The sequence below is a fragment of the Chenopodium quinoa genome, unplaced genomic scaffold (assembly GCF_001683475.1).
Source record: "Chenopodium quinoa cultivar QQ74 unplaced genomic scaffold, ASM168347v1, whole genome shotgun sequence".
NCBI classification, from domain to species: domain Eukaryota; kingdom Viridiplantae; phylum Streptophyta; class Magnoliopsida; order Caryophyllales; family Amaranthaceae; genus Chenopodium; species Chenopodium quinoa.
In genome coordinates this window covers 2,159,830-2,186,756 of record NW_018742238.1, presented here as the reverse complement: position 1 = coordinate 2,186,756, position 26,927 = coordinate 2,159,830, and the positions used below count along the sequence as shown (strand labels likewise).

The window sequence follows — 26,927 nt, the reverse complement described above, 5'->3', positions numbered from 1 at the left end:
AAGTAAAATTGAAAAACACAGCTTAAACCAAAGTCATTAAGTTAAGACATAAAAATCAGTAATCCTTAGCTTAACCTCAATCAAAAATCGATTATCAACTATGTACAATTGATACTTATCTTCTTCGTTCGTCATTAACTTGTTCAACCGAATCCATTTGCAATTGGCGAAGCAAAAAAAATTGCGAAAACCTAATTCATGAATAATATAAGTTTGTATCGAATTTCAGCAAATTACGTAAATAATCGAATTTTGAAAACAAATTAGATCATAATATTGATAAGCTTACTTCAAGTTGGTATAAAATTTCCCCAAAAACACTGATTTGAGGAGAGAGATAGCAGCAAAAAGGTTAGAGAGAGAAAGAGATGTTGAATGTGAAAGCCAACAAGAATAGCAAAGAGAGAAGGAGGTGTAATTCCCGAAATTACGGAAATGCCATTACTATGTTTTTTTTGGATAATTAGATTTAATTTGATCAATGGTCTAGATTTGTTCTTATATAGATTAGAGTTCTCACATAAGGGATGTGTTCTCACATGATCCAATTTCTATATATATATATATATATATATATATATATATGGGATTTGCTAGAATGAGAAAATGAGAAAACCACTAATTCCTTGACACATCATCTTGGTTTAAAATTTAAATTTCCTCTTTTTTTTATTCTTAACTTTCTCATATTGACAATGACATATGTTAGGATATTATTAGCTTTCTCATTTTCTCATTTCTCATTCTATCAATTCTCATATATATATGTATATGTATATATATATATATGTATATATATGTATGTATATGTATATATATATGTATATGTATATGTATATATATATATGTATGTATATATATATATATATATATATGTATATATATGTATGTATATATATATATATATATATATATTATATATATATATATATATATATATATATATATATATTATGTGAGAATCTAACGCTAAAATGAGAACTAGGAACTAATCTAGGCCCTTAGATCATTACAATCGAACGGATAAGGTATTTCCCGTGCTCATTAATGACATTTTTGTAATTCCCCAACTTTTTCAATTGATTCCTAGTTTGTCTAACTTTTAAGGCAATTTCATTTACTTACTGTCTGATGATTTCATTTACTTTTACTAATTTTTATTTACTTTTTTATAAATTAGAAACGAAACTGGAAACTACATTTTATGCAAAAACCAATTTTTTTCTTGTTGTTTTGCTTGGTTTCAAATTTTTTAAAATCAATTCAGAGCGTAAATTGCGATTTGAAGTTTTTTTTCAAACTAGACCGTAATTTTGAAACTGTAAATCTAACCAAACCTCTAAAATATAGTTTGGTTTGCAATTTGGTGCGATTTAGACCAAATGCTGCAAACCCCTTATCTTAGACAACGAGAATAAAGTGCAGCAATAAAAAAAAAAAATTTAAAAAAACACGATAAAAGAAAATAATAAACAAACAAATAAATATATATATATTAGAAAAAAATGGAAAGCTAAATGACACCCTCATTTTACGGGTAACGTCCGCATTAAAACATGAATGGACGAACATACCCTCACATATAAACCACGTTTTTCTTCCCTCTAACTCATCAATATTTTAACATTCTCTCATCCTAACAAACCACCACCAACCATCACCAACCGAGGCCCGAAGTTTAAGTCCTTTTTTTTTTGGTGGAGGCCAAGCGCCTAGTTTTTTCAAAAATCCTAGGAGAAAACACCTAGAATTTTCGAAATTCTTAGGGAGAAACTAAAATTCTAGGCGTTTCTCCCCATGGAGTTTAGAAAATTTTAGGCGTTTATTTTTCACTTTGTTTGTGGTTTTTGTTTTTATCATAACTTTTGATCCCGAACTCGAATTAAGACAAATATCAATTCCACTTTTGGTAATGGGACGACACTTATAAGAAAAAGGTCATTTTTAGGAAGTGGGCACTTAAAAAAAAACAGAGGGAGTACAAAATAGCACAGAAATAGTATGACATGCTAAACGCCTAAACATTGATGCAGGTGAGCTCTTATATGAGAGCATGCATGCAGTTTTAAACAAAGGATGAAAAAGTGAAACAATATTAATCAATGGCGGAGCCAGAAATATATAATCGGGGGGACGACAACTAATCATTGCATCATTTGACAAAAATATTTAAAAAAAAAAAAACACAAAGATAGTTTTATAGTTAAAATTTTACAACTAAAGAATCCACAATATATAATTAGTCCTACAATTCAAAAGAAATATGAAAAAAATACGTAGAGTTTAATATTAAATTACAATTGCATCCTTCGAGTCTTCATATTTTGAAAACGATCAATTATTTCTTCGTTGGGAAATTGTAGGAACACCTCCTTCTCAATAAAAGTGACCAAACAATAATCACTCATAAATTGATCATCCATGCTATTTCTCAACTTAATTTTGACATATGTCATTGCGGAGAATACTCTTTCAACACTTGTCGTAGCAACGGGAAGAATCAACATCAATTTGAAAAGCAAATATACAGGAGGATATGTCTTATCCTTCTTGGTATTAATAAGCATCATGGAAAGAGAGTTAAGATCACGCAAATTTTGAAATCTTTCATCTTTGTGCATATTTTCCATGAACATATCAAGTTGACCTTCAAGTGTCATCAAATCAAAACTTGAAAATTCTTCGAAACAAAAGGAGGCAAGTTTGAGTACCTTTTCTTTGTCAAAAGATGAGAAGTTATCTTTAGGACTTAAGCAAGCTATACAAGTAAGTAACTCCATGCTTTTCTCATTGAACCGATTATCAAGTTCTTGAAGATGCAAATCAATTGCCCCCAAAAATATTTCAACTCGAAAATGATGTAGATTTGTTGCTTTTTCGACAAAGCGTCGTGATCTTCCTTGAGGAACATAAAGAGCATCCATAGTGAGAACATCAATGCCATGTTTAGTGCAAAATAAAGTAACCTTATTTAAGAGAGAGTCTCCCACCCTTGTTCCCTCATTTTTTGCAACACACTTTTTGTGAAAGTAACTAATTCCATGGCATTTACAATATCTTGCTCCTTTCTTTGCAAAGCAATACACAAATCATTAGTGTAACTAAAAATAGTCAACATCAAGTAAGCCACAAAAATAAAATCAAATTATTCTAATTGTCCTAAACCAATTTGAGTTTTAAACTTATCTTCCGATGCACCATGTTTCCCAATGTGAACAAGTACCTTAACAATTGTAGAAATCAAGCGGATGACATTGACAAGACACTTGTAATGAGATCCCCAATGAGTATCTCCGGGCCTCTTTAAACTAAGCTCTTGATTCAAACCCGATCCACTCAAAATTTCCCCCACTTCCAATGCTTGAGCAACTTCTTGAGCTTGACTATTACAAATTGTCATTTATCTTCTCTTGCAAGAAACTGCAACAACATTCAACAAGTTTGCAAGTATTTCAAAAAGCTAACCACAACTATCATTCCTTTTAGTAATGACAAATTGACAACTGGTGTTAGTGAAATTGATGAGCAAAACATGTATGTAGTAGGCTCTTGGAGTATCATTCATAATCAAAGTCTTAAGGCCATTTATTTGACCTTTCGTATTACTAGCCCCATCATATCCTTGTCCTCTTATCATAGATGAACTCAATGAATGTTCCAACAAGTGGAGACATAATTGCATCTTTAAGAGATAAACCGGTAGTATATAATCCCCCATATTTTTAGAGTAAATTATAATATATTTCTTTATTATTCAAACTAATATTTTATTTCATTTTTATTAAATAAATTATTTTATGTAAAAACTTAATTAAACTTTATTACAATTAATACGCACTACTTTAATTTAAATTTCCCTCCCTATGCACCAACTTACGTTGTCTATAATGTTTATAGCCCAATTTTGAATAAAAAAAGCTTAAACTCCCATTAAAGCCCAATCTACAATTGCTACTCCCACTTAAGTTGGAAACCAAGCCCACATACACTTTTAAAAACCCCAAAAACCCTTAAATTCCTCCCCCCTCATTCACGTAGTTCCCTCCTTTTTTTTCCCTTGCTGCTTCAATGTTTCACAAGCATTAAAAAAAAAAATAATCTCTTCGTTGCTATGCTACTGCCACCGATGACAGGCCACCACCGGTGCCCACCTGCAGCTCTGGCAACCACCACAGCTCACCCACAACCACTAGTTTGCCCTCTTCTCTCTCTCCTTTCTTTATTTCTCTTTTGTTTTGTTAAATTGATTTAAGTTTCAACCTTTGATAAATTTTTGTTTCTAATTGTTATTATTATGGTTTGATTATGTATATGAATTACAAAAGACTACAAATTATGAATTATACTATGTTTGATTTATGGAATAAAATTTCAGATTTGGTTTAATTAAGAATTAAGGGTATAAATCTTGATTTTTCATGATTTTAGGGTTTATAACGTGTTGATTAATTTATCTAATTATATTATGTGTAAATTATGTTTAAATTCAATTATCTTGATTATAAATTAATTTTCAGATTTGAATTATGTTTAATTTAGGGTTTAAGTTGTGAAATTTGAAGGTTTGATTAAGTTTTTATGAAACTAATTGAATTCTAATTATATATTTCAATTTTAGATTGTTGTATTCATACATTCTATTATTAAATTAAATTTTCAGATTTTTAGTCTTGGTTTTAAAGGTTTTAAATCATGGTTTACGATGGAATTTTAGGTTTTTGACATACTAACCTACTACATAATGATTTTCAAGTAGAGATGTCTATGAGGTTGTTTTATAATCTTAAACTAAAATTTCAGATTATATTCCTTACTTTAAAGTTGCTGGAAGTTCATGTTATAAGCTATAGTTTCATGATTTTAACATATAAACTTATAGTTGAACTATTAAATTATTAACTTTGACTATTGTGAATAATTTAAAGGCATTATTTCAATGGTTTAAGGGGTTTTAAAGTAGTTTGGTATTGCTTGGGTATTGATTGAATTATTGTTGTTTGGTTTAGGAGAGGATTTCGTAGAGGGTGATTTCTAGTTCCTAAAGTGGCCAACCAACTCGTTTACTCAAGGTATGTACAAGGATACAAAAAAACTTGACTTTAGAAGCATGTTTAAAGACTTGGAAAATTAAGAATCTGTTAGGAAACTTGTGGATTGGTTGAAATTTTATGGTAGTAAGTTTGATTGGTGATTAATGTGATGATTGGTATTGATTCATGTATGAGAAATGCGTATTGATTTATCTTGTAAGTATTATTTATGCATTAACTTGCAAGATGAGCTAAGAGGCAAAGGTACATGAATATGTGGAATGAATTACTTTATTACTCGTTCATTATTATTGAAATGGAATGAGTAAAGGAAGAATTGAAGTCTATAAGACAAGGTTGAGGATTTGAGGTGCTTTATGCACTTAAGGTGTTTATACACCGAGGTAGTTTAAAGGGGTTCAACACTAAATGTTGTTTGTCACTTATAATTCAAGAATTTAATTGGAAATTTGAATTGCTTGAATGATTAATGTTTGATTGGTTGTATTGTTTTGTATTTGGGACATCATCAAGTTTAAACATGTAAATCACGTACAGTGCAAGATGGATGAGCAATAAAACTCTGGATTTGTGCACATCTAAAGTAATGACAAACAGGGGTTGGGGTACACGAGGTATTAGCCATGCACTTTTCTAGTGGCCGTCTGATCTACGAGTCTCTTGTTTTTAAATACTTTTTAAAATTATAAGGAGTTAGATGAGATCTCATACTAGCTATGGCCGCGGAGTCGCGCCCGTCTGCCATTGGTTGTTTATTGATGTTTTCGAAAGGAGGCATGTGGTTTTTCTTTTATTGATGTTCCGAATTAGAGCATGGGGAGACAACCTTGTCTATTGCTTAATCCAATGAAAAAATTAAAAAAGAAATGACAAGAAATAATTAATGCTAATTAGAGAAGTCTTAGTAATGTTAACAGTTGAGTCATGTGTTTAAGTTAATAATTAAATTGTTGTGTGTTTATTTATAATTAGTAGCATGTTAGGAATTCTTTGTTGTACTTCGTAGCTTGTATGTACTCAGCGTTGCTGATTAAGTGCTTTTGTATGTCTTTCCTTGGTCATGGCCTTCGCCTTTCAATGACCCTGTTATGATCCAACTTTTACACTTGTAATATTGGGGAGCAGATTAATCACAGGTATTTGCGTAGAGGGACTTGCATCAAGTGATAGGAAATTGAGTGGAGAGTTGGTCTCTATTAGTGTTTTTATTTCTCGCATAAACATTATACTTTCCTAAACTCCGGTTGGTCTATTTGCTACTTTATTAATTGGGTTTTGAATAAGGGTCTTAATGGTTCCAACTTGTAAGACTTAATTTTTGATCATTAGTTTTGAAACTTATTTATTATTGAGTTAGTTTTTCCGCTGTTAAATTCTAAATTAGCCTTAACGTTTGAACACGTGGCGGTAGCACGTCAGTAATTATCTTGCATTTTATTAAAGGTATTTACAAGTTTAAAGGGAGAATTATTGGGGTGTTACATGGTATCACCAACATGCACAATGCCTAAAAATCTCTCCATTATCTTTCCACTACCTTTATCAACAAAGCGCAAAACAAGAGCTAATTGCTCTTTTTAAGACACATCACTTGATTCATCGGCCAATCTAGCAAAGTAATCATCACTAAGTTCTTCAATATTCACTTAGTTATTTCTTTTACACAACAAATAATAATGACTAATTGAATCGGAGGAGAAGTCATTTGACAATTACCGGGTGCATTTTCAAGAGTATGTTCACCTACTTCCTTAACTTTTTCTCCTAGCCATTTCAAAAGCTCAATGAAATTACCTCTATTATGAGACTCATCACTTTCACCATTCCCAAAAAATTCCAAGCCTTGTCCCAAAAGAAACCTCAATCAAGTTAAAGATGCATTCAAACGAATATAATATTCACTTTTAATCACATTACTTGCTTTTTCTAACACATTCACAATTGATTTTTTTTTTCCAATCTCTTAAATTCACATACTTCTCATAGGAAAGATTATGAGCACTCTTAATCCCACCAACATGCCTCTCAAATCGTTTGGGTTTATTCCATTTCCTAAACCCTCAATCAACAAATGCAGCACCACCATATTACTTTCAACTTCACCCTTGAACAAATAACATACAATACAAAATGCGGCATCTTTCTCAACACTATATTCAAGCCAATCCCACTTGTTAAACCAACTCACACAAAAACGGCGCAAACCAAATACTTTTCTTTGAGGGAAGTTATAAGTTTTTGGTTAGCAAGGTTTTTTTAGAATTTAAGCTCTTCTCACCGCATTTCTTTGGTTTGGGGGATAATCCATTATGTTCATTCTTTTCCCGGGATCATGAGGAAGAAGTTCAACATCATATACCAACTCTTCTTCATTCGATGGCACATTACTAGTACTTGAACCATCTATTTCCACATTGTTCTATTGTGTTTGGGGGGAGCTAAATGAAGGAGGTTCATTCCCTTGGGATCTCATTCTTTTAAACATGAATTGTCGAAGATCGGGTTGTTTTGTTGTCTTGGACCTGTTTGAATTAAGTGAATTATTCGACATATCCTAATTAGACTGAAAAATATGGATCAATAATAATTCAATTAGATAATCATACATACAAAATTATTAAACAATCACTACAACAAAATGAAGCTAAGGTAACAGTGGAAAACCATTGCCTAATATTAAAAAAGTGTTGCCTTGTACCTAAGGCAACACATATGAGGCGTAATTTATGCCCCCGTTGTCTATTCATAAGGCAACACTTTTTAGTTCAAAGGCAACAATTTTAAAAGTCAAGGTAAAATAATACCTAAGGCAACAGTTTAACAAAGACAACAAATAAAAATTGTTGCCATCTTAAAAGACAATTCAAAATTGTCACCTTATGTCATAATATGCAACAACCTTTTCACTTGTTGTATTTGCTAGCAATAATACATAAGTGTTGCCAAATATTTTAAAGACAACACTTTGAAAGTTGTTATATAAAATTAAATAACTAGAATAAATTGGCTATTTTTTTCTTTCCAATTGTAATACATTGCTATATAATATTAAAATAGTGAAATATGTAGTATTCTTGTGAATTTGTTATATAAGAAAAATGTTGATCATTAAAACATGTAATAAGCATTTGACTCGAGATCCCTAATTTACATAATTAATTAATAAAAAAAAACAAAAGCAGTATCAACATGTTTTCAACACCAAATTCATCTCAATAACCTATTGTTTTATAGTATGTTATAGGCTATAATATTAGTCTAGCTAATACATATAAGAAAAAATTAAATCCAAACAAGAAATAACAATAAAAATGTTAAAGCAAATTCAAAATTGAACAATGACGTCACATTCTTCTTCTTCTTCTTCTTCTTACACGCTGCCTTCATCTTCATCTTGTTCATCCTCCATACTATTCACTCCCTGCAAAAATTTTTTAAGAAAAGTCGGGGAATTAAAATGCTTTGTATTTCGAATGTCCTAATGTAAATACATAACTAATAACATGATGATAATAACAAGGCTAATAACATGATGATAACAACAATTTCATACTACTATTACCATAAAGTTACAAGGCTAGCTAAATAAGGCATATATTAATGTTTGATAAAACTAAAGCATTCTTTAAATTAACGTGCAACACTAAAAAAGCTCTACAAACAAACATATAAGATACCAGACCTAGCAATAAATAGTAATGTTAGGATATTCGAAATTCAATGAATTTTTTGTGAAAGGAAGATGACTTCTAATGTGTCTTTAGCTGTCGAGGAGAATTTCCCAACTTAGTTATATCTCTCAAATGCACAAAAAAAACAGAGAAAAATAATAAAGACCTTAGTCACTATCTAGCTCTACTTTGCATAATATAAAAATCAAAAGAAAAGATCTGAAAATGTTGAATATAAGAATTTGTAAATCCTCCTGTATGCATTTATGAGGCATCATTTGAAATTGGAAAAGCAGGATTTCGGATTGCCTTGTGAAGGTATATGCTGATATCTTATTTACTTGTTGTGATTTATAGGTCATGCCTCCAATATGGTGCAGGTTGGATAGGCTTTGATTTGGTCATCCTGGTATCCTGGAGGGTACCATGACAAGGCAACCTTTTTTATGCCCTCTGGATAATGTTTTTGAGGTAAAGAATAGGGTGAAAATTCATTCAGCTTTTTCTCATCTACTTTAATGATTATGCTCTCTAAGGCTTGAAAGTTTGGTTATTCAACCTTAGAGTTCATATAATAGTCAAAGGATTCTGGAAAATAAATATTGGTATATTTGAAAAATAAGGGAGTTCCTTTACTTTTATCTTCAACAGAAAACCTGTAAGTGCTTGTTCAGCTATTTGCAATTCTCTTTTACATTACATCTGAGGATCTCTTACTCACTAGTGGTAGTTGAAGTTGTTTATAAGAAAGTAGATTGAGGGTTCAATAGACATTAAGGGGTTGTATATATTTTTAATTAGAAAAAGAGATGGAACAATGACAACCAATAAATAAATAAGTTTCTATAGTCTATACTTTTTCTCTTGCCTTCTCTCCACAATAATATCCAGGGAATCAGAATAGACTGACAAAGGGTGAAACTAGGGTCGTACCTCGGATGTAGAAGCCGAAGAATGAAGTAGGAACTTTTTTGCCGTATAACCATCCTTCTCACATTGATTATCAAGAAATAAAGGGCCAAACATGCTTAGATCAAAAGACATTTCAGGATTTTGTTGTTGAAGTTGAGAAATGAGGGAGTTAAGACCATTTGCTATATCCCTTCTATCTTGTAGCCTTTTGTCCTCATAATCTTTTTGTAGAGTTTCAACCTCCCGAGCATGCTTCTCTTCAACTTCATTCATCAAAGCCTTCTGTTTTAATTGAGTTGATGAAACACCCCTTCCATATAAATTTAATGGAGACTTTTTCTTGTTATTAGAACCAATCAAAGTTGAAATAACACTATCAACATCCTTCTCTGAATCTTGAAGTTCATCCTAGATTGTTAAAAAGAGAAAGAAAGAAAATTAGTATTGACAAAAATAAATGCAAAAAATTTAACTACATGAAATGGGAATGAATTTTACAATCAATTTGTCCCTTAAGTCACCGAGCTTTCGCTTTGTTAGCTTTTCCTTGCGTGTTGCAATGAACATTTGAGCTAAAGTAGGATTTTGTGTTGTTTTATTATCCTTTTTCTATACAAGAGTGATGAGTGTCAATCATTTTAACAATGAAATATAACCAATAATAAGAGTGGGAGAAAAGAAAACAAACAAACTCACCCACTTATATCGAACCCTAGCAAAACTCTTTGGGCCTGAAGTATGCATAATATTCTTTTCCTTTCCAACTAACCGATTTGCTTTATTTTTCATACATCGTTCCTGATAGATTAAGATGGTGAAATAATAAATAACTTTTTTCTCAAGACAAGAAATATGCATTCGTTATAAGGAGAGGGGAATATAAGAGACTTATATAGATGTAAATACCTCATATTTGTCATCATTCCAAATCTTTAACAAATCCTTGAACATTGTTTTTGGCACTCGTTTTGGTCGTTCCATCATCCTTTTTTGATCATTGTTATATTTTTGAAAGTGTACTCTTTTCAAATAACATTTGTATCGTCTCCAAGCAGCGCCAATGGTTTGCAAAACCCACTTTTTGGCCTCAATTGGGACAATATAATGTCTCTACACAATTCAAAAAAAGTAAGTTATACCAAAGTTCAACAACATATAAAGGAAAACAAGTGTTGCACACCCTACATCTCACCTTTGTACCACTAAATAGACTAGCTCTATGATAGTAACATATTAACAATTGTAGGGTATAAGGACTAATTACAAAAAAGGACTCCAACCTCAACTGTCGTACTAAGTACATTATGGTAAATCGTAGGGTATAAGAACTTCTATACATTTTCCAAAAACAATAAAATTAAAAGGAACTACATAAAAGTGATCAAATTAGCATTGCAAAACAACTCATTGCCACTTAATATTAATCACAAATCAAGAACATAAGAAAACGGCTCACTGAAACCTATTCTGCCACTTAGAACACAGAATTATAAACAATTTATTGCATCCATGCAGTTGCACAATTCTAGCATTAATTAATTAGTACATTCAATGATTATTTAGTCACAATACAAGCAGTAGTAGCTAGCAGACGCAACAAGCAGCCAGGCAGACGCATTAGCCGCAGTAGGCCTGCAGCTGCCCCTGCCAACCGTAGTAGATCAGTAGCAATAATGATAGTTAGGGGGTTTATTTATTAATTTATTTTTTACAATAAGATATACCAATAAATCAAGTTTAACATGACACTCTAACATATTATACAGTGAACTAAAATTAAAGCTCTAGAATTCGACTAAGCTTTAGAGAAAAGAGTAACTCACCAAGAGATGGTAGGAGGGACAAAATAACACAATGTAAGCAATTATAAAACATGTCTATCATATTTGTTTAATAAGCTCACCAAGACATAATACCAGAGTTCTTCTTTCTTCTCGTTCCTTAGTATGGGCCAATTCTTGACAGTCAATGGTAGGATATTTTCTTTTTGGGATATTGTTCCTAAGAAACTAGTGAACTCATTAAATGTTTTGTCATCTGGACCAACAGGTTGTCCATGCTCATTCAAGGTAATTTCCAAGCGTTCTTCTTCACTGCGTCCATGAACGTTGTAGCACATAGTGGGTCCTCTTCTAGGCTTATCCTTTTCACCTAACATGAGCAAAGAAATTCCAAAGTAAAAAAAAAATAATAATGATTGATCGTGCATACAGGTAAACATTTTAAAATACAAAAACAAAAGAGAGCATGCCATTTTCTTTATCATTCTGATTTCGATTTAAGTGTTCGACTTCTGATCCTAGTGTTTCATCAAGTTCTCTTCTGGTTAAGTATTGTTGCTAATATGTATGATTAGGGGTAGATAAGCCACCACGTGAAGAAGCCAAATCAACTGTCTTCCGCCGTTTCTTAAAAGTCAAAGCTGTTGTTACTGCTTTTCGAGTCAGAGCCTTCATTTTGCAAATCTGCAAATGTGACCAAACAAGGAAAAGAAAGATATACAATACTCTACTATATATATATATATATATATATATATATATATATATATATATATATATATATATATATATAAACATTATACAAAAAACAACAATGTCTTGCAAAAAAAAAAGTTTCACACTTCATATCTCTAGTTAAATTCTCTTTCGTAGCAAAAACAAATGGCAAGCAACGGGATACAATGTAAATGTGTTATGCAAGATTGTATGTTGTAGCAGCTTAACAGTTGACCCTAAGACTAGCAAGGATATGACTAAATAACCTCATGTTCAGGAATATAGGTAAACACTATTCAGCATTGTGTCAGGAGTCGGTTATGCCTTTCAGTCTAATTTGGAATGTAAGCTGTAACTGGACACCCAACATCCCGAAACATACCATCAGTGAAAGTGAAATTAAACCTCGATGTATGCAAAACATGTAATGGAATAGGTACCTTATTGCAGCCAAAGTTACTGTAATTGACTATATACTCGCATGTAATGGAGTAGGTAAGAGTATACTCACATGTAATGGTGTCTAAACCCATCCTAAGATGGTCTTTATGTAAACAATATCTTATGAAAGAATAATTCAACCCTGTATCCACGTTTGATAAGTTCCCCTCTTCTTTTAATGAGATATAATTGTCCTAACATTCACCCAAGTCTTTTCAATCTTGCTTTAATTCCTCCTTTTCATATCCCCTGGCCTCTACTTGAATGTACTTATGCACTATAGGTGTAAGGAAATGATAGAAGTGCAAAAGAATATTCCAATTTCCAGGTTATTGTAACGTGGGTACAAAAGAATCTGCTTGGATAAGGGTTTTGACTGCTGTCTATTCATATTCTCACTTTTCAGTCAGAAAGAAAAATCTTGCATCTCTGACTGCATGCTGAGGAATCAGAACTATATAAATAGCACTTCGAGGTGTTTAGACAATCTGTGCCTAGTAAGTAGTATCTATTGGTTTTTAAGGCATGTCCGGCACTTCGAGGTGTTTAGACAATCTGTGCCTAGTAAGTAGTATCTATTGGTTTTTAAGGCATGTCCGTTGAGACCTGTTTTATATCTGAACATGAGGATAATGTAAGACTATTGAAATTCATGAAGTAGAAAGATAACAGAATTTATACACATTATGGAGATAAACTGTATATAACTAATATTTTGAGTTTACATTTCTCAAGGAGTATTTTCATTGTGCAAGTATGTAAAAGCTAACTATATGAACAAACTTTAAGATGAATGCACTTGCCATGTGAGATACTGAGATGCGACTGACTGACTACGCTAAGAGGAAGTTATGGTGAAATGGTAATAGTTTGTGGACGACATCTCAAACTTAAAAGTTTATTGTTAAAAATAGATTAGAAGTTTTTAGTTTGCATTTTTTAACCTCATTTCTACTGTTGGTCCCATTGTTGAGAGGGTCATATATAGCGCCTCAGGAGGTAAGATGCATGCAGCCTTGCCACTAACTAACCCCAGTCATCAATTCTTTATTTGTAGTTTAAATGTTTGATGTCATTGCTGCAGAGAACTCAGCATTAGGGTAGTAGAATTAATGTTTCAACAACCGCAAAGCAATAGGCAACAACAACATTATAAAGCTGTAGCAATACACCAAGACATCAACAAAGAGAGCTAGAGGTCAGGGCAGCTAGGGTATAGCAGCATCCTATGTACTGTTAGCATAGTCATAGCGAAAGAATTGGAAATAAGGTTCTTACTACTTTTTAAATCTGTAGAGAACTGACAAATTTGCTACCAATACATGTTTAGAGTTGATAGCAAAGCAAAACATTCAAACATCAATCATTATGCCTAGTTGCATACTTGCATGAGATAATAGAGTTCCATTCTTAATTTAAACCCATAATATGTAGCAGCACAACACATTTTGATGCATACAGAATTTACATATGTAAAGATAAGAGACATGCTTATTGATAAATGTATAGCATAGAAACAACTACCTTCCATCGAGTAGAATTGGACTTTTCTTTAGTGTTAGACTGTGGAACGGGAAACTCTTCATCGGTTGAATCAAGCTCATGCTCCATATCTTGGTTAGGCCTATAAAGCTCATCGTCTCCCGAAACCTTTTTCTTTTTATTCTTACTTTGATTGCCTCTATTATTTTGAACTCGCGCCATTAGTAACTTAGCCTGTTCCTTCAAACCTAATTCTTCCATTCTTGTCAAATTTTTTTTAATCGTTTCCATTCTCAGCCTCTCATATTCTGCCATTCTTGGTTCATGAGTTTGATGCTCATCACCTGAACCTCTTATAGCTCCAAGCTTAGTGGATTTTTTCTTTGTCATACTTGGAGCTAATTAATTTTGAAAAAGAATCCAATTATACAGAAGAAAAAAAATCATATATATATAAGCACTCATAAAGCAAGCTTGTACAAGTAAAGAGTAAGAACAATACAACCAAACAATATCTATATGTATATTGACCAACGTAAAAAAAAGGGATAAAAAACATGAATATCAAATTCCAATTTCAGTTGAGAATCAATTAAGAATTCATTGAAAAACTAACGTAGTTTCGGTAATGAGAGAAAAATGATGTAAAAGACCCAATATCCAGACCACAGTCACAGGCTTAAACCAACAGTAATCATATAAAGGGAAGGCCCAAGAGGGAAAGCACAAACAGCACTCAGCAGGGCCAACAGGGCAATAAAGCACAACAGGACAAATGTAATTAATTCTTCACTCAAGGAGGGAGCTGAGCAAGGTGAAATTGGAGTTGCAGAGCTGATTCTTCAATAAATAGTGACAAAATCCGTTAATGTTAGGTTTATTTGTAAACTTGTAAGCTTGAGTATATATAGGAATTAAGGCAGTAGTAGTCATTATGTTTGCATTATGAAGAATTTTGTAAAAGAGATTGTTAATCGAAAGTTACCCATCATTGAGACTGATTGCTTCAAGTTGTCAAGTTATTCCTTGTTGCCAGAGTTAATAAAAAAAGACTCAAGCTTTATTTTTTTTCTTACATTGTTATTACAAATTTGGTCTTCAAATATCAGTCTATACCAAATGACACACAGCGACTCCATAAAAAAAATATATTGATGCTTCACAAGCAGATTTCAGCAACACAGACCTTAGCTTGAATCCCCTAACATAGTTCAATCAGTTAATAAAAGGGATGAGATGTGACCTCAAGCTATAATTAACATATCTCAACCATACCTTGTTGCTTTTGAAAGGCCATCATAAAGGGACAATTCTTTCATAAAGTAATTTACTAGTCTCAAGCAATTTAGCATAAAGTTGAATACATTAGAAGCCCTTTTGTTCCAAACTCTCCATTAAATTTTCACTCTAAATTCAATTATCTGGATTTTTTAATATCAAATTTGATGTACTGGTATCATCCCATTTACTAATAACAAATAACCTACCATTCAGCACACCTTAACTCAGTAACTCTACTTTAACACACACCTAGCTTTCCCTCTTTCTGCACAAGGAGTATAAAAAGTAGTCTGTACTAGTCAATAATTTAACACACAAACAAATCAAGCACCTAAGTTGCATTGGCCCTACAATAGTATTATGCCCATATACAAGTAGCTTCCTTGGAAATATTAAAAATGCATATGTTTAATCAAATTCAAATCAAATTTAAACAATCAAAACACTTGTACATGACTGCACGAATTTAACTTCATCACTACTTAAAGTTCATGATTAAGTTCAAAATGTGGTCATAATAACTTGACTTTTCACTTTTATATGATTAAGTTCATATGCGGAGTATTTTGTATAAACTGATTGAAACCCAAATCCAAAATCTTTCCAAAAAGAAAAAACCACCACAATTAATTGTATCATCAACTAATTGCAATTATATATATACCCACTCCTTAACAAATGCATAATCACCGCAAGCAACAACCAGAAGTTAGATAATTTTTAGTAATTCAATCAATCATAAAGCTAACCCAGAAACATAACAAAAAAAAAAACCGACAGAATTAAGACAACCCAGAAGATATTTACATCTAAAAATCAGATCCAACAGCAAATCAACCAGTTAAAAAGATTAAATTCACTTGGGAGATAAAAGGGGGCAATGGTAACTTACAAACGAAATTCAGAAAACAACGACAACTTTGCCGGCATCAAAACCAACTAGCCAATCATAAAAGCAAAGGAAGCAGTGTGAGTAGAGAGCAAAGCAACTACTTAATTACAAAACAGATATTTTATACTCTTAATTAACTCTGACCTGAGTAGAAAGAAAGGAGGTGAGTAACCGATTGATGGATACGATGATTTTAAGGTGATGAGTGTGTTGTATAATGAGATCAACAACTGAAAAGTGGAGTAACTGCTGATTCATAATTAAAAAATTTTGGAGCCAAAAAAAATTCACCATTTCGCGGGTTTGGAGAAGAAACTGGGGTTGAGGAGTTGACGAGTTTCGTTGTTGAGGATGATGGGTTTTATTTTTAACTTTATTTTTTTTGGGAAATAAATGTGGAGTATTTTTTTGGGAAATAAAAGTGGAGTATCATAATCTCTAATAATGAGAAGATACCGACTCTAGCTGGTTCTTCACTTTTTTTTTTTTTTTTTAAATTATTTTTAAAGTTTGGTTGAAAGATGGTTCTTCACTTCTTTGTAGATTACTTTGGAATAAACTAGGGGATCTTACTTGGGTGGGATTAAAAAATATCTTAATGAAACAAAGTTGTAATGTGATATAACAAATAAATTAAAATGGCTAAAAGTTAGTTGCAACTTGCTAGTTTGTGGATGGTAATCTATTATTGGGATAAAAATAAATTTAAAATAAAAATCAAACTATTTTTCTTTTAGGAAAAAATATAAATAAAATAAAAATTGGATGTACAATAAATATTGTATATTTGTATTAATATTTCCCTAAAGTGATTATTAGTTAGTCTGCTATGAACAAATATTACCCCCCCCCAATATAAATAAAATGTTGTCTATGTTCTAATGATAAATTTACTCTCTATAAACCGATAAAAATTAAAGGTTTGTCAGTAAAAGTAACTATAATATCCTTATAAAACTTATTTCAATGGCAATTTACATTAAAATCTTATCGGCTTCAAAGTTACCCAAGAAATTAAAAGTTATCCAAAATTGCAAAAAAGTTACCGTACTGAACTATTTCAAGTTTCTCTAAAGCATATTTAATTTTATCTAAGCTTACGTGAGCTTATTTTTTTGTAAAATAAGGGGAATAAAATTGAACACAATAAAGTCTTGTTTGTAATAATTTTTGACGAAGTTTTATACAAATGTAATATTGAATCGAAATCAGCAAAACTGTAATCAAGAAGACCCAAAATCAACTGATATGAAATAGGCTCACCCAAACCCGTGTTGAACCTAATACTCCAATTTGAGCATTATTAACCAATACGAAGTTAATGGCTTTGCTCAAACTTGACATGAACCCGATAGTTATTGGCCCGACTAAAAAATGATCTGACCCAAATCGGGTGGTTTAAAAGGGTAACCTTGACCATTATGACAATCTATTTTTAATTATACAAATGTGAATAAGTTATTATATAGAATAAAAAGAATCATATAGTGAGTTTTACCATTAAGTTTTATACACATGTGAAAGTCAAATTGTTTATTATGTTAATAAGTTTTATAAAAATGTAAAAGTCTAGTTTGACAATCATAAACTTAACCCGACGCAACATCGACCTATACAGATATCAGATGAAATCCAAACTATTTTGAGCCGATTTGATGTTAGCCCATCTTGTTTTCGAACATAACAAGTTGAATTGACACAACTAATCTAATCCAAACGGATCAAGTGGATTAAAATGGTAACTTTGACTCATTATGATCCAATCACTACATGGTCAACCCGTAATTGAATTGATACGATATAACCAGTTGACACTAATCATGTTCTTATATAATCGACACAGTGAAACTTGACACATATGTATTACTTTGACTTTAGATAAATATGATTTTATATTGGTAAAAAATATTAACAAGTTGAGATTATAAAACTTTATTACCACGGAGTAATACCTATTTAAGAATATATTTCAAGATAAAATTTTATTTTTATACGTTACTAAAAACGATGGTCAAAATTAGCATATAAATAGTGAAAAAAGTCAAAGATGTCATCTTTACTCAATAGTTCTTGACTCGAAATTGACAAGACCTGATCTAACCCAGTATGAATGAGGTGGATCAAAACGGTAACCACAACAAAGGCTATGGTTCTATCCCGCCTTGAGAGGAATTTGGCTCGTTATGACTCGATCCGTCAAGGGTAAGCCCGTAATTGATACAATATTTAAAGTTGACAACTCTACCTATAACTAATAGTCAATTACTCATTCATTATTACACACTTATTCATCTAACCATCACTAATCATACTTTATTTAAGAAAATACACTCCATAGTTAACATACAGAGTATAATTTTTTTTTGACACAACATAGATTATAATTGATAATAACATATAAAGTTTAAGCTTATGATTATCTCTTTCAATAAATCTAATCATGATTTAATAAATGTATGTTCCCCTCACAAAATATTTCATACTATATTATTATTAGTAATTTTTTTTGACATTATTATTATTATTATTAAAGATTGGCTTGAAGGTAATGCTTAGTAGGAAATTTTTGGATTTAGCATCTCTTGATTTAATACTTAGTAAAATATAGCAGTGTTCTTGTATTAAAAGGAAAAAGAAAATTTCATTAAAAAAAAAAAAAGACAAAACAAAACAAACCCAATTAATTCGAGTAGGTGGCAGGCACACAAAATCAAACAAACCAACCCATAACAAACTACTTCCCACAAAATCAAATAATCAATCACCGTTCTAAATTTTCATTAAAAAAAAAAATTGTTAACCATATTTCCCAAAAAATCGAACAAACCCCAATTACGAAACCAAAAGATTGTCTCTGTTCTAAAATTCGATTTTGATTACTGTATTCTGGTATCAAATTGCAATTTATTGGAGTATATTCTAGATAGTATAGATTGCTTTGTATCATCTTGCCTGGAGTAGATTAAAGATAGCAGCTTGTAGATTGAGGAAGAAACAAAGACAAGTAAGTTTTTGGCAACTCGACTCAACTAGCTATTTTAATTTCATAGTATGTCAGGCTATAATGTGATGTATGGATAATATAATTCTTCATTCTATTATTCATTAGTTGCTTGTTGCAATTCTCTTTGGCTGTATCAGATGTAGAATAGAATCTGATGTTTAATGACTATAATCTGATATATGTATATATGTGGGATTGTTAGGTGCTTGTTACCATTCTCTTTGGCTGTATCTCTTTTAGGGTGTGACACAATTGTCGTATTGTGAGATTTGTGACCTTTAATATCTAATTTTTAAAGTTAATACTTTTTCTTTTTTCACCAGTAACCCTTGCTTTGTCCCCAATACTATATGAATTGCTGTTGTTTGAAAAATTGTATATGCATTTTTATTGCAGAAAGTTTGTCTTCTTATTTTGTTTTAGCCAGTCCTATAATTCATGTCAATATTTTTCTCTTAGTTTATTACCTTTGTTGTGTTGATCCTCCATATAACTTCTTATGCTATAGAGTATTACAATGGCAAACATCAACAAAGATTGGATTGATGCACCCCACAGTGCCGAAGAATATATCAAAGGAGTTGAGAATTTTCTAGATTTTGCATTTCTAAATTCAACCATGGACACAGAGGAAGATGATGAACTGGAAATTTAATGCCCATGTATGAAGTGTGTTAATAGATTCTGGTTCCCAAGGGAGGAGGTTTTCAATCACCTAATTGCTAACAGATTTAATAAGAGGTATAAAGTGTGGAACTTTCATGGCGAAGGATTGACAACATGGTCTTCTTCAAGGGGAGATGGGCATCAATGTGATAATCAACACACATTAGACAATATGGATGAGATGATTAATGATATTTTCAGAGAGGTTATAGGAGGTTCAAGCTCCGAAGCAGAAGAACTTCGAAATGGTCCTGATGAGAGTGCTAAAAAGTTTTATAAATTGTTAGAGGATGCACGAGAAGAATTATATCCAGGCTGTAAGGATTTTTCTGTGCTTTCATACACAGTGCGACTCTATCTACTTAAATGCCTTAACGGGTGGAGCAATTCTTCTTTCGATGGGTTGATGAAGCTTCAATGTGTTGCCTTTCCATTTGCAAAGCTTCCCACTTCTTTTCATCATGTTAAAAAAATGGTGAAGAACCTTGGACTTAATTACAAACGAATTGATGTGTATCCTAATGATTGTATGTTGTATTGGAAAGAACGTGCAAATGACAAGTCTTGCCATGTTTGTAAAGCTTCTAGGTGGAAGTTAAATGAGAAGCAAAAAGAGGAAGATGCATTGCCTGACGAAGGAGTTCCTGCAAAAGTTCTGCGTTACTTTCCTCTTAAACCTCGTCTACAAAGGTTGTTCATGTGCTCTAAGACGGCTGAACTCATGACATGGCATGAAACTGATCGCAAGAAAGATGACAAATTAAGGCATCCTGCTGATGGACAAGCTTGGAAAGATTTCGATGTTGCACATCCTCAATTTGCAAGTGATTTTCGAAATGTAAGGCTGGGTCTTACCACTGATGGTTATAACCCATTCAGAACTATGAGTGTGTCATATAGTATTTGGCTTGTTGTTTTATCCATTTATAATTTGCCTCCTTGGTTATATAATAAGTCCGAGTACAATATCATTTCTTTGATTGTACCTGGTCCTTCTTCTCCAGGCTATGACATTGATGTTTACTTGCAACCATTAATCGAGGAATTGAAGGAGTTATGGGAAGTAGGAGTTGACACATATGATGCTGTGAAAGATGAAACATTTTCTTTAAAGGCAGCCTTGTTATGGACAATCAGTGACTTCCCTGCTTATGCAATGTTGTCCGGATGGAGCACCAAAGGAGAATTTGCCTGCCCGAATTGCAATCATAAGACTTGGTCCAAATACCTGAAGTATAGCAATAAAATGTGTTACATGGGACATCGTAGCTCTTTGAAAGAAAATCATCCATGGCGTCGTAATAAGAGAGCTTTTGATGGTAATGTAGAGACAAGGCCTCCTCCTCCTGCTAGATTCTCAGGTTCTGAGGTTTTAAAAGATTTAGAAGGGTTTGAAAATAAGTTTGGGAAAACTCAAAAGAAGGGCAGAAAGAAATTTCCTTGGAAGAAGAAATCAATTTTCTTTGAGCTTCCTTATTGGAAAACTAATACCTTGCGTCATAATCTTGATGTTATGCACATTGAGAAAAATATTTGTGACAGTGTGCTCGGTACTTTGCTTGATATCCCGGGAAAGACTAAGGACCATGTGGCAGCCCGCTTTGATTTACAAGAAATGGGTATAAGAAATGAACTCTATCCAAAGAGAACAAATAATAGAGGGAAGCATTTATACTCCAAAGCCTGTTTTTCTTTATCTTCAAGTGAAAAAGACTTCTTCTGCGGTGTGATAAAAGGTGCTAAGTTTCCCGATGTTTGTGCATCAAACATCTCTAGATGTGTCCAATCTAATGAGAGGAAAGTTGCTGGTTACAAGAGCCATGATGCGCACTTTATGCTTCATTATTTGCTCCAAGTTGCTGTAAAGAATACCTTGCCTAAGCAAGTAGCATCGACTTTGATTAGGCTAGGATCCTTTTTTAGGGGTCTATGTAGGAAAGTTCTAAAGCCTAAAGATCTTGACGATCTTGAATCTGAAATCATAGAGATACTTTGCCAACTTGAGAAGATATTCCCCCCCCCCCCAGTTTCTTTGACATAATGGTCCACCTTCCACTTCATCTTGTAGAGGAGGTAAGGCTTGGGGGCCCTGTTCAAAGTCGTTGGATGTATCCGAAAGAGCGGTATTTAGGTAAATTGAAGTCATATCTAAAAAATAGAAGTCGACCCGAAGGTTCCATTGCAGAGGCCTACTTGGCAGAAGAATGCCTTATGTTTTGTTCGAGGTATCTTCACGATGAATTTAGTTCAAAGGTGAATCGAGCACCTAGAAATGATGATGATGATACTGCATCCAATGAAGATGGAAGCCTTTTTCCTAATGTTGGACGTCCTTTAGGTGTAAAAAAGAAAAACAAAGGCAAAAAGATTTCTTTAGATGAAGACACTTTGATGAAAGCTCATCGCTATGTACTCTTTAATTGTGATGAAATAAGTGATTACATAAGGTCAGTAAGTAAATTTAAATTGGTAGTATTTCATATAACTATATTTAATCTTTGTTATTTATAATTGACTAATACAACTAAGTTGCTTTGTGATATGTATGTAGTGAACATCAAGATTTAGTGAATCGTCAAAGAAGTCAAGGTAGACGGGGTAAGCGGAGTAGGTGGGAGAGAGCACAAGAACACAGTCATGATATTGGAGCATTGTTCAAGGACCGTGTACGGGAAGAAAATGTTTCCAAAGAAATCAAGGCGTTATCCCAAGGTCCTGACTATACTGTGAGAAGTTTTAAAGGGTACCTAATAAATGGTAACAAATTTCATACAACTGCACATGAGTCAAAAAGGAAAACTCAATGTAGTGGAGTTAGTGTAACATCTTCAATGTCGAGTTTTGCAAGTTCCAGGGATCAAAATCCTGTTGTTGGGGACGTCAAATATTATGGAGTGGTGGAGGATATCATTGAGTTAGATTATTTTGGACATTTCAAAGTGGTATTGTTTCGCTGTAAATGGTTTCAAGTGGAGCAAGATGAGTTTGGGCTAACATGTGCAAATTTTAAAAGGTTATGCTATACTAATGACCCTTTTATGATGGCTAATCAAGTAAACCAAGTTTTTTATGTGCAAGATTCCAAAGAAAATCATTTACATTACGTTATGGAAAATATCCCCGGAGACTTGTTTGATATGAATGAAGAATCAAATGGTGATGTTGGAGTTTCTTATTGGAATGAATCTTCTAGCGATGGTGTTCACCCAGGGGCAACTGTTGCTGATGACTATGATGTTAGTTGGTTGAGAGAGGACTTGCCTACCACTACTGTTGACGTTCCTGAATACATGTTAGAAATGCAAGCAGAGCCGGAAATTGATGAATCGGATGATGAAATCGAGGATAATACTCTATGGGATTTCATGCAAGCAAGTGAAGATGAAGCTTAGGAAATATGATTGGTCCTTTCTAGTATTCTGTTTTTAGTAACTTTGAAGTAATAAAAGCCTAGGGATTTTAGCTTAAACAGTATTGGTTTTATTTGACTGCAAAATTATTTGTTTTAATGATCAAAAGTTTCGGTTTTTTTTTTGTGGGATTATTTGATAATCTCATTAATAGCATGTAGCCACTAGCCTGGAAAGCTGCAGGCATCTTCCAGCTCTAGCAGCAGGCAGCAGGCAGTGGCTGTTTCAGCTTAGAGCTAGCATTCCTAGCTAGTTCATGTTCTCCTGTTTTTGCTGCTTGCTGTGTTTACTTGGGAGTGGTTTGTTTCTGTTATGCTATTGTCTGCTGTGAGGCTGATTCTGTTGAGCTGTGCAGGTCCTCGTTTCTTTGTTGGTTTGGCTGGCTATGCTTGTAGCTGCTTTCCTGCTCAGCTGTTTGGCTGTTTGCTGCTGCTATTTATGTCCTGTTCTGCTGCAGGTCCTTGTTTCTTTGTTCGTTTGGCTGGCTGTGCTTGTAGCTGGGGCTGTTATTTATTGCTGCAAGTCTGGTTTCTCTTGCTTTCCTGTATTGCTGGGAGCTGCTAGTGGGCTGCAGGTCTGGCTTCTCTTGTTCTCTAGTCTGCTGGGAGCTGCTGTTCTCACTGTTGTGGTTCTTTGTTGCTGGATTGCAGGTTGTCTTCAGGAAGGTTTTTGTTTGTTTAGAGGAGGTCTTGCTGTTGCTTTTAATTGTCTTGTTTGTGTTGTTGTTTGGCTGTTCTGTGGTCTGTCCTGATCCTCGTAAACATTACACATTGGTTTTATACCTTTTCCCATAAGACTCTAATCTTTTACATGTGCAGCTGGTCTATTGAGTGCAGCTTCACCGAACTTCTTCCTTGCTTTGAGTGTGACACCTGGTATACTCCCCTGTGAGGGTACATTGCTGGTAAAATCTAACTTGCTTCCTTGTTTCAATGAATATTGTCTATTTCATTGCGATAAATATAGTTTTCCACTTGTGGAGCTATATTTAAGAGTATCACGGTCAATTTGTTGGCTGGCATCCTGTCAGTTGTTGACCCAACCGGGTTAAATCTGACTAAATCTAACTTGTAAATTTGTAATCTTGATATATGAAAGTCTTTGAAAAGTTAGCCTAAAATTCTTTCCCACAAATTGAGCTTCGCAGACCTAAACCTGACTGAGAAAAAAGACCAAATGTGAATATCATTTCAAAAGCCCGATAAATTATGATGCGTATAAACACTTCAAATCCAGAAATCTACAATGATAGACCCAAACCCAACTCTGCTGATATGTTTGACACATGCTGCTTCATTGTCGCTTTGTGTTTAATTTTTGTAGCTATTGATATGATGATCAAGTAACAAATTAAGAATTTGAGATGTTTCACTTTTTATCATGTGAAGGCTAGCAGGGATCTCAAATTCATTAGTACATCAATGAGTGGATGTTTTGCTTTAGGCGCAATTGTATTACTGGTATTCTGCTGATCTTCCTTAGTATTACAAATATCTTACAATTATAAAATTTGTTATCCTCTTCTCCTCGGGTGAAATTGATGCATATCCCTGCCTTTGTTCATAATCTGACAGCTCGTAAGAAGTCAAGGATTAGGCTTATTAGGCTGTTGGAGTGTCCTTGTTGGATTTCAATGGGTACCTTTCCTTTCTCAAGTTTGTTATGGAGTAACTCATATTTGTTCAGAGCAAGTCATTAGGCATCTTCTGATCAATTTTCTCTCATACAATACACAGGCACGCTTCTTGATTTCTCTTAGACGCCTTCTTTCTGCTAGTGGCGTACTATTCTCAGAGGATCTTGATTGTTTGAGATTAGCCGAGCTAAAAGTTGCTTAGGTAAGGATTCAATAAACACCTTCAGCAAATTCTTTTCATTGGTTAAATTCTTAAACTACCTTCAGCAAATTCGAGTAAGATGAATTTGGTGCTTTAAGGTTTGTACAATCATAAAAACTATTACTAACATTAGTTTTTTTATTCCATACTGTTTGCAAGAATTGCAAATGTATCCTCTGATATTCTAACAGACTAATATTTGTGTCAGAGATAGGAGTATACATATAGCTTAAACATGCAGTTGATATATTAGATTGCATTGTTATATATGGTGCTGTCAAGACCTTCAGGCACTGTTGGACATTCTGCACCATTGTTGTCAAGAAGTACAGTAATGGTGTGGTTTGGTGTTGCTATCTTTGGAGAATTATGTATTTCTAGTATTTGACACTTAGAGACTTTATGTAATTTTATGAGTTATTTGTTAATTTTACCAGGTTTGTATTTTTGGTGTTTGAGAATTGGGACTTTATAGAATTTATGTAGTTTTGTGATTGATAATTTGAGATTTTATGTATTTATTAAATTATGTAACAGGTCTAAAAATCACAAAACAGGTCCATATGTAGGTCCAATAGGTTATGTATTAAAAAACGAAAAAAATACAAAACAGGTCTGTTCAGGTCCAAACCCGGACTGGACCTGAGGTCTGATCCGGAACCGGACCTGTTGAATCAGGTCTGGTCTCCGGTCCTCAAAATCCCCTGATTTAGGTCCTGGTCCCAACAGAATCGGTCCAGGTCCGGTCCGGTTTAGGACCGGTGTACACCCCTAGCTACACGAGGTTAGTTAACGAGGTGAGGTTAGTTAATGGTTTCTGGCTGCTGTCCTGTTCCTGTGTACTCTGGAGGTCCTGTAGCATTGCTCTGATGAAGATTCTGCTCCAGTCTCTGTTCTGGTTTGTTTGGATATTGCTGATGTGTGCGGGATGCTGGGAGCTGGTCTTTTAGTTTTTGTTATTGATCTGCTGTCTTCTAGCTTTGCTGAGTTCAGGTCTGCTAGGGTCTGGTCTGCTGGTGTTCTGGTTCCTGGTGTCGGGTTGTTGTGTTGTTCCTGGCTACTGGGCTCTGTTTGCAGTTCCTGAGCAGTTCCTGTGCTGTTTTTTGGTTGCTGTAGCTTTTGGTTAGCTGTTTTTTCTTGGCCTGCTCTTCTGGCTGCTGCTGTTTTTGTCTTGATGGGCTAGGTGCTGCTGTTGTTTTTCCTACGGTTTGCATGGTGCTTTTGTTGAGCTTTTTTGGTTGTGTGTGTGTGTTTTTTTTTTTTTTTATTATTGGTTGTCCTGGTCCTTGTTCTCAGTTCCCTTCCTAGAAGGTGCCTGTTTACCTGAGTTCAGTGTGTTTTTTTCCCTCTCGGTTTTCAGGTTCCCTTCCTTGAAGGTGGCCGGTTTACAGTTTGGGGTTGTTTCGGTGTTGGTCTGCCTTCGGGGCTTGTGTAGTTAGGGAGTTACAATTTTGCGTTTTTGTAAAGTTGTATTCTTTATTCTTTGGAAATAATATTTCTTATTTACCAAAAAAAAAAAAAAAAAAAAAAAAGAAAAAAGCTAGAGAAGGGAAGTGAGGACGAGGATATGGGTTTCTCACTCTTTGACTTGCATTTTTATTAGTATGTCAATATGTTATGATGTGTTCCAAAACAATATAATTTTGTTTAGATGTTTGGTAATTAGTATACTGGATGAACTTCTTTGTTATGAGTTTTGTCAGGAACATGCAGTTTTTAGCATATTTTTTAATTGTATTGTCTGAATTCTTTTGATGATTATATATCATATTATCTTATAT

At 33.4% G+C, this 26,927-nt stretch overlaps 3 protein-coding genes and 2 long non-coding RNA genes across 5 annotated transcripts; 3 read left to right on the top strand and 2 right to left on the bottom strand.

Annotated features, from left to right (window-relative positions):
* Nucleotides 1-127: 127 nt before the first annotated feature.
* On the bottom strand, nt 128-396 carry LOC110735448. Its single transcript, XR_002514109.1, has 2 exons — nt 290-396; nt 128-191 (listed from the first exon to the last, which is right to left on the bottom strand). It is a non-coding gene; the product is annotated as an uncharacterized LOC110735448 (long non-coding RNA).
* A 1,898-nt stretch (nt 397-2,294) lies between these two features.
* Nucleotides 2,295-3,400, bottom strand: LOC110735855. The gene is made up of 2 exons (XM_021916036.1): nt 3,224-3,400; nt 2,295-3,068 (listed from the first exon to the last, which is right to left on the bottom strand). Exons 1-2 carry the CDS (start codon nt 3,398-3,400, stop codon nt 2,295-2,297), a joined length of 951 nt encoding a protein of 316 aa, XP_021771728.1.
* A 16,670-nt stretch (nt 3,401-20,070) lies between these two features.
* On the top strand, nt 20,071-21,365 carry LOC110735847. Its single transcript, XM_021916029.1, has 2 exons — nt 20,071-21,259; nt 21,301-21,365. Exons 1-2 carry the CDS (start codon nt 20,071-20,073, stop codon nt 21,363-21,365), a joined length of 1,254 nt encoding a protein of 417 aa, XP_021771721.1.
* A 573-nt stretch (nt 21,366-21,938) lies between these two features.
* On the top strand, nt 21,939-23,290 carry LOC110735837. Its single transcript, XM_021916021.1, has 2 exons — nt 21,939-22,345; nt 22,450-23,290. Exons 1-2 carry the CDS (start codon nt 21,939-21,941, stop codon nt 23,288-23,290), a joined length of 1,248 nt encoding a protein of 415 aa, XP_021771713.1.
* A 1,384-nt stretch (nt 23,291-24,674) lies between these two features.
* On the top strand, nt 24,675-25,121 carry LOC110735023. Its single transcript, XR_002513974.1, has 3 exons — nt 24,675-24,768; nt 24,883-24,945; nt 25,045-25,121. It is a non-coding gene; the product is annotated as an uncharacterized LOC110735023 (long non-coding RNA).
* The last annotated feature ends 1,806 nt before the right edge of the window (nt 25,122-26,927 follow it).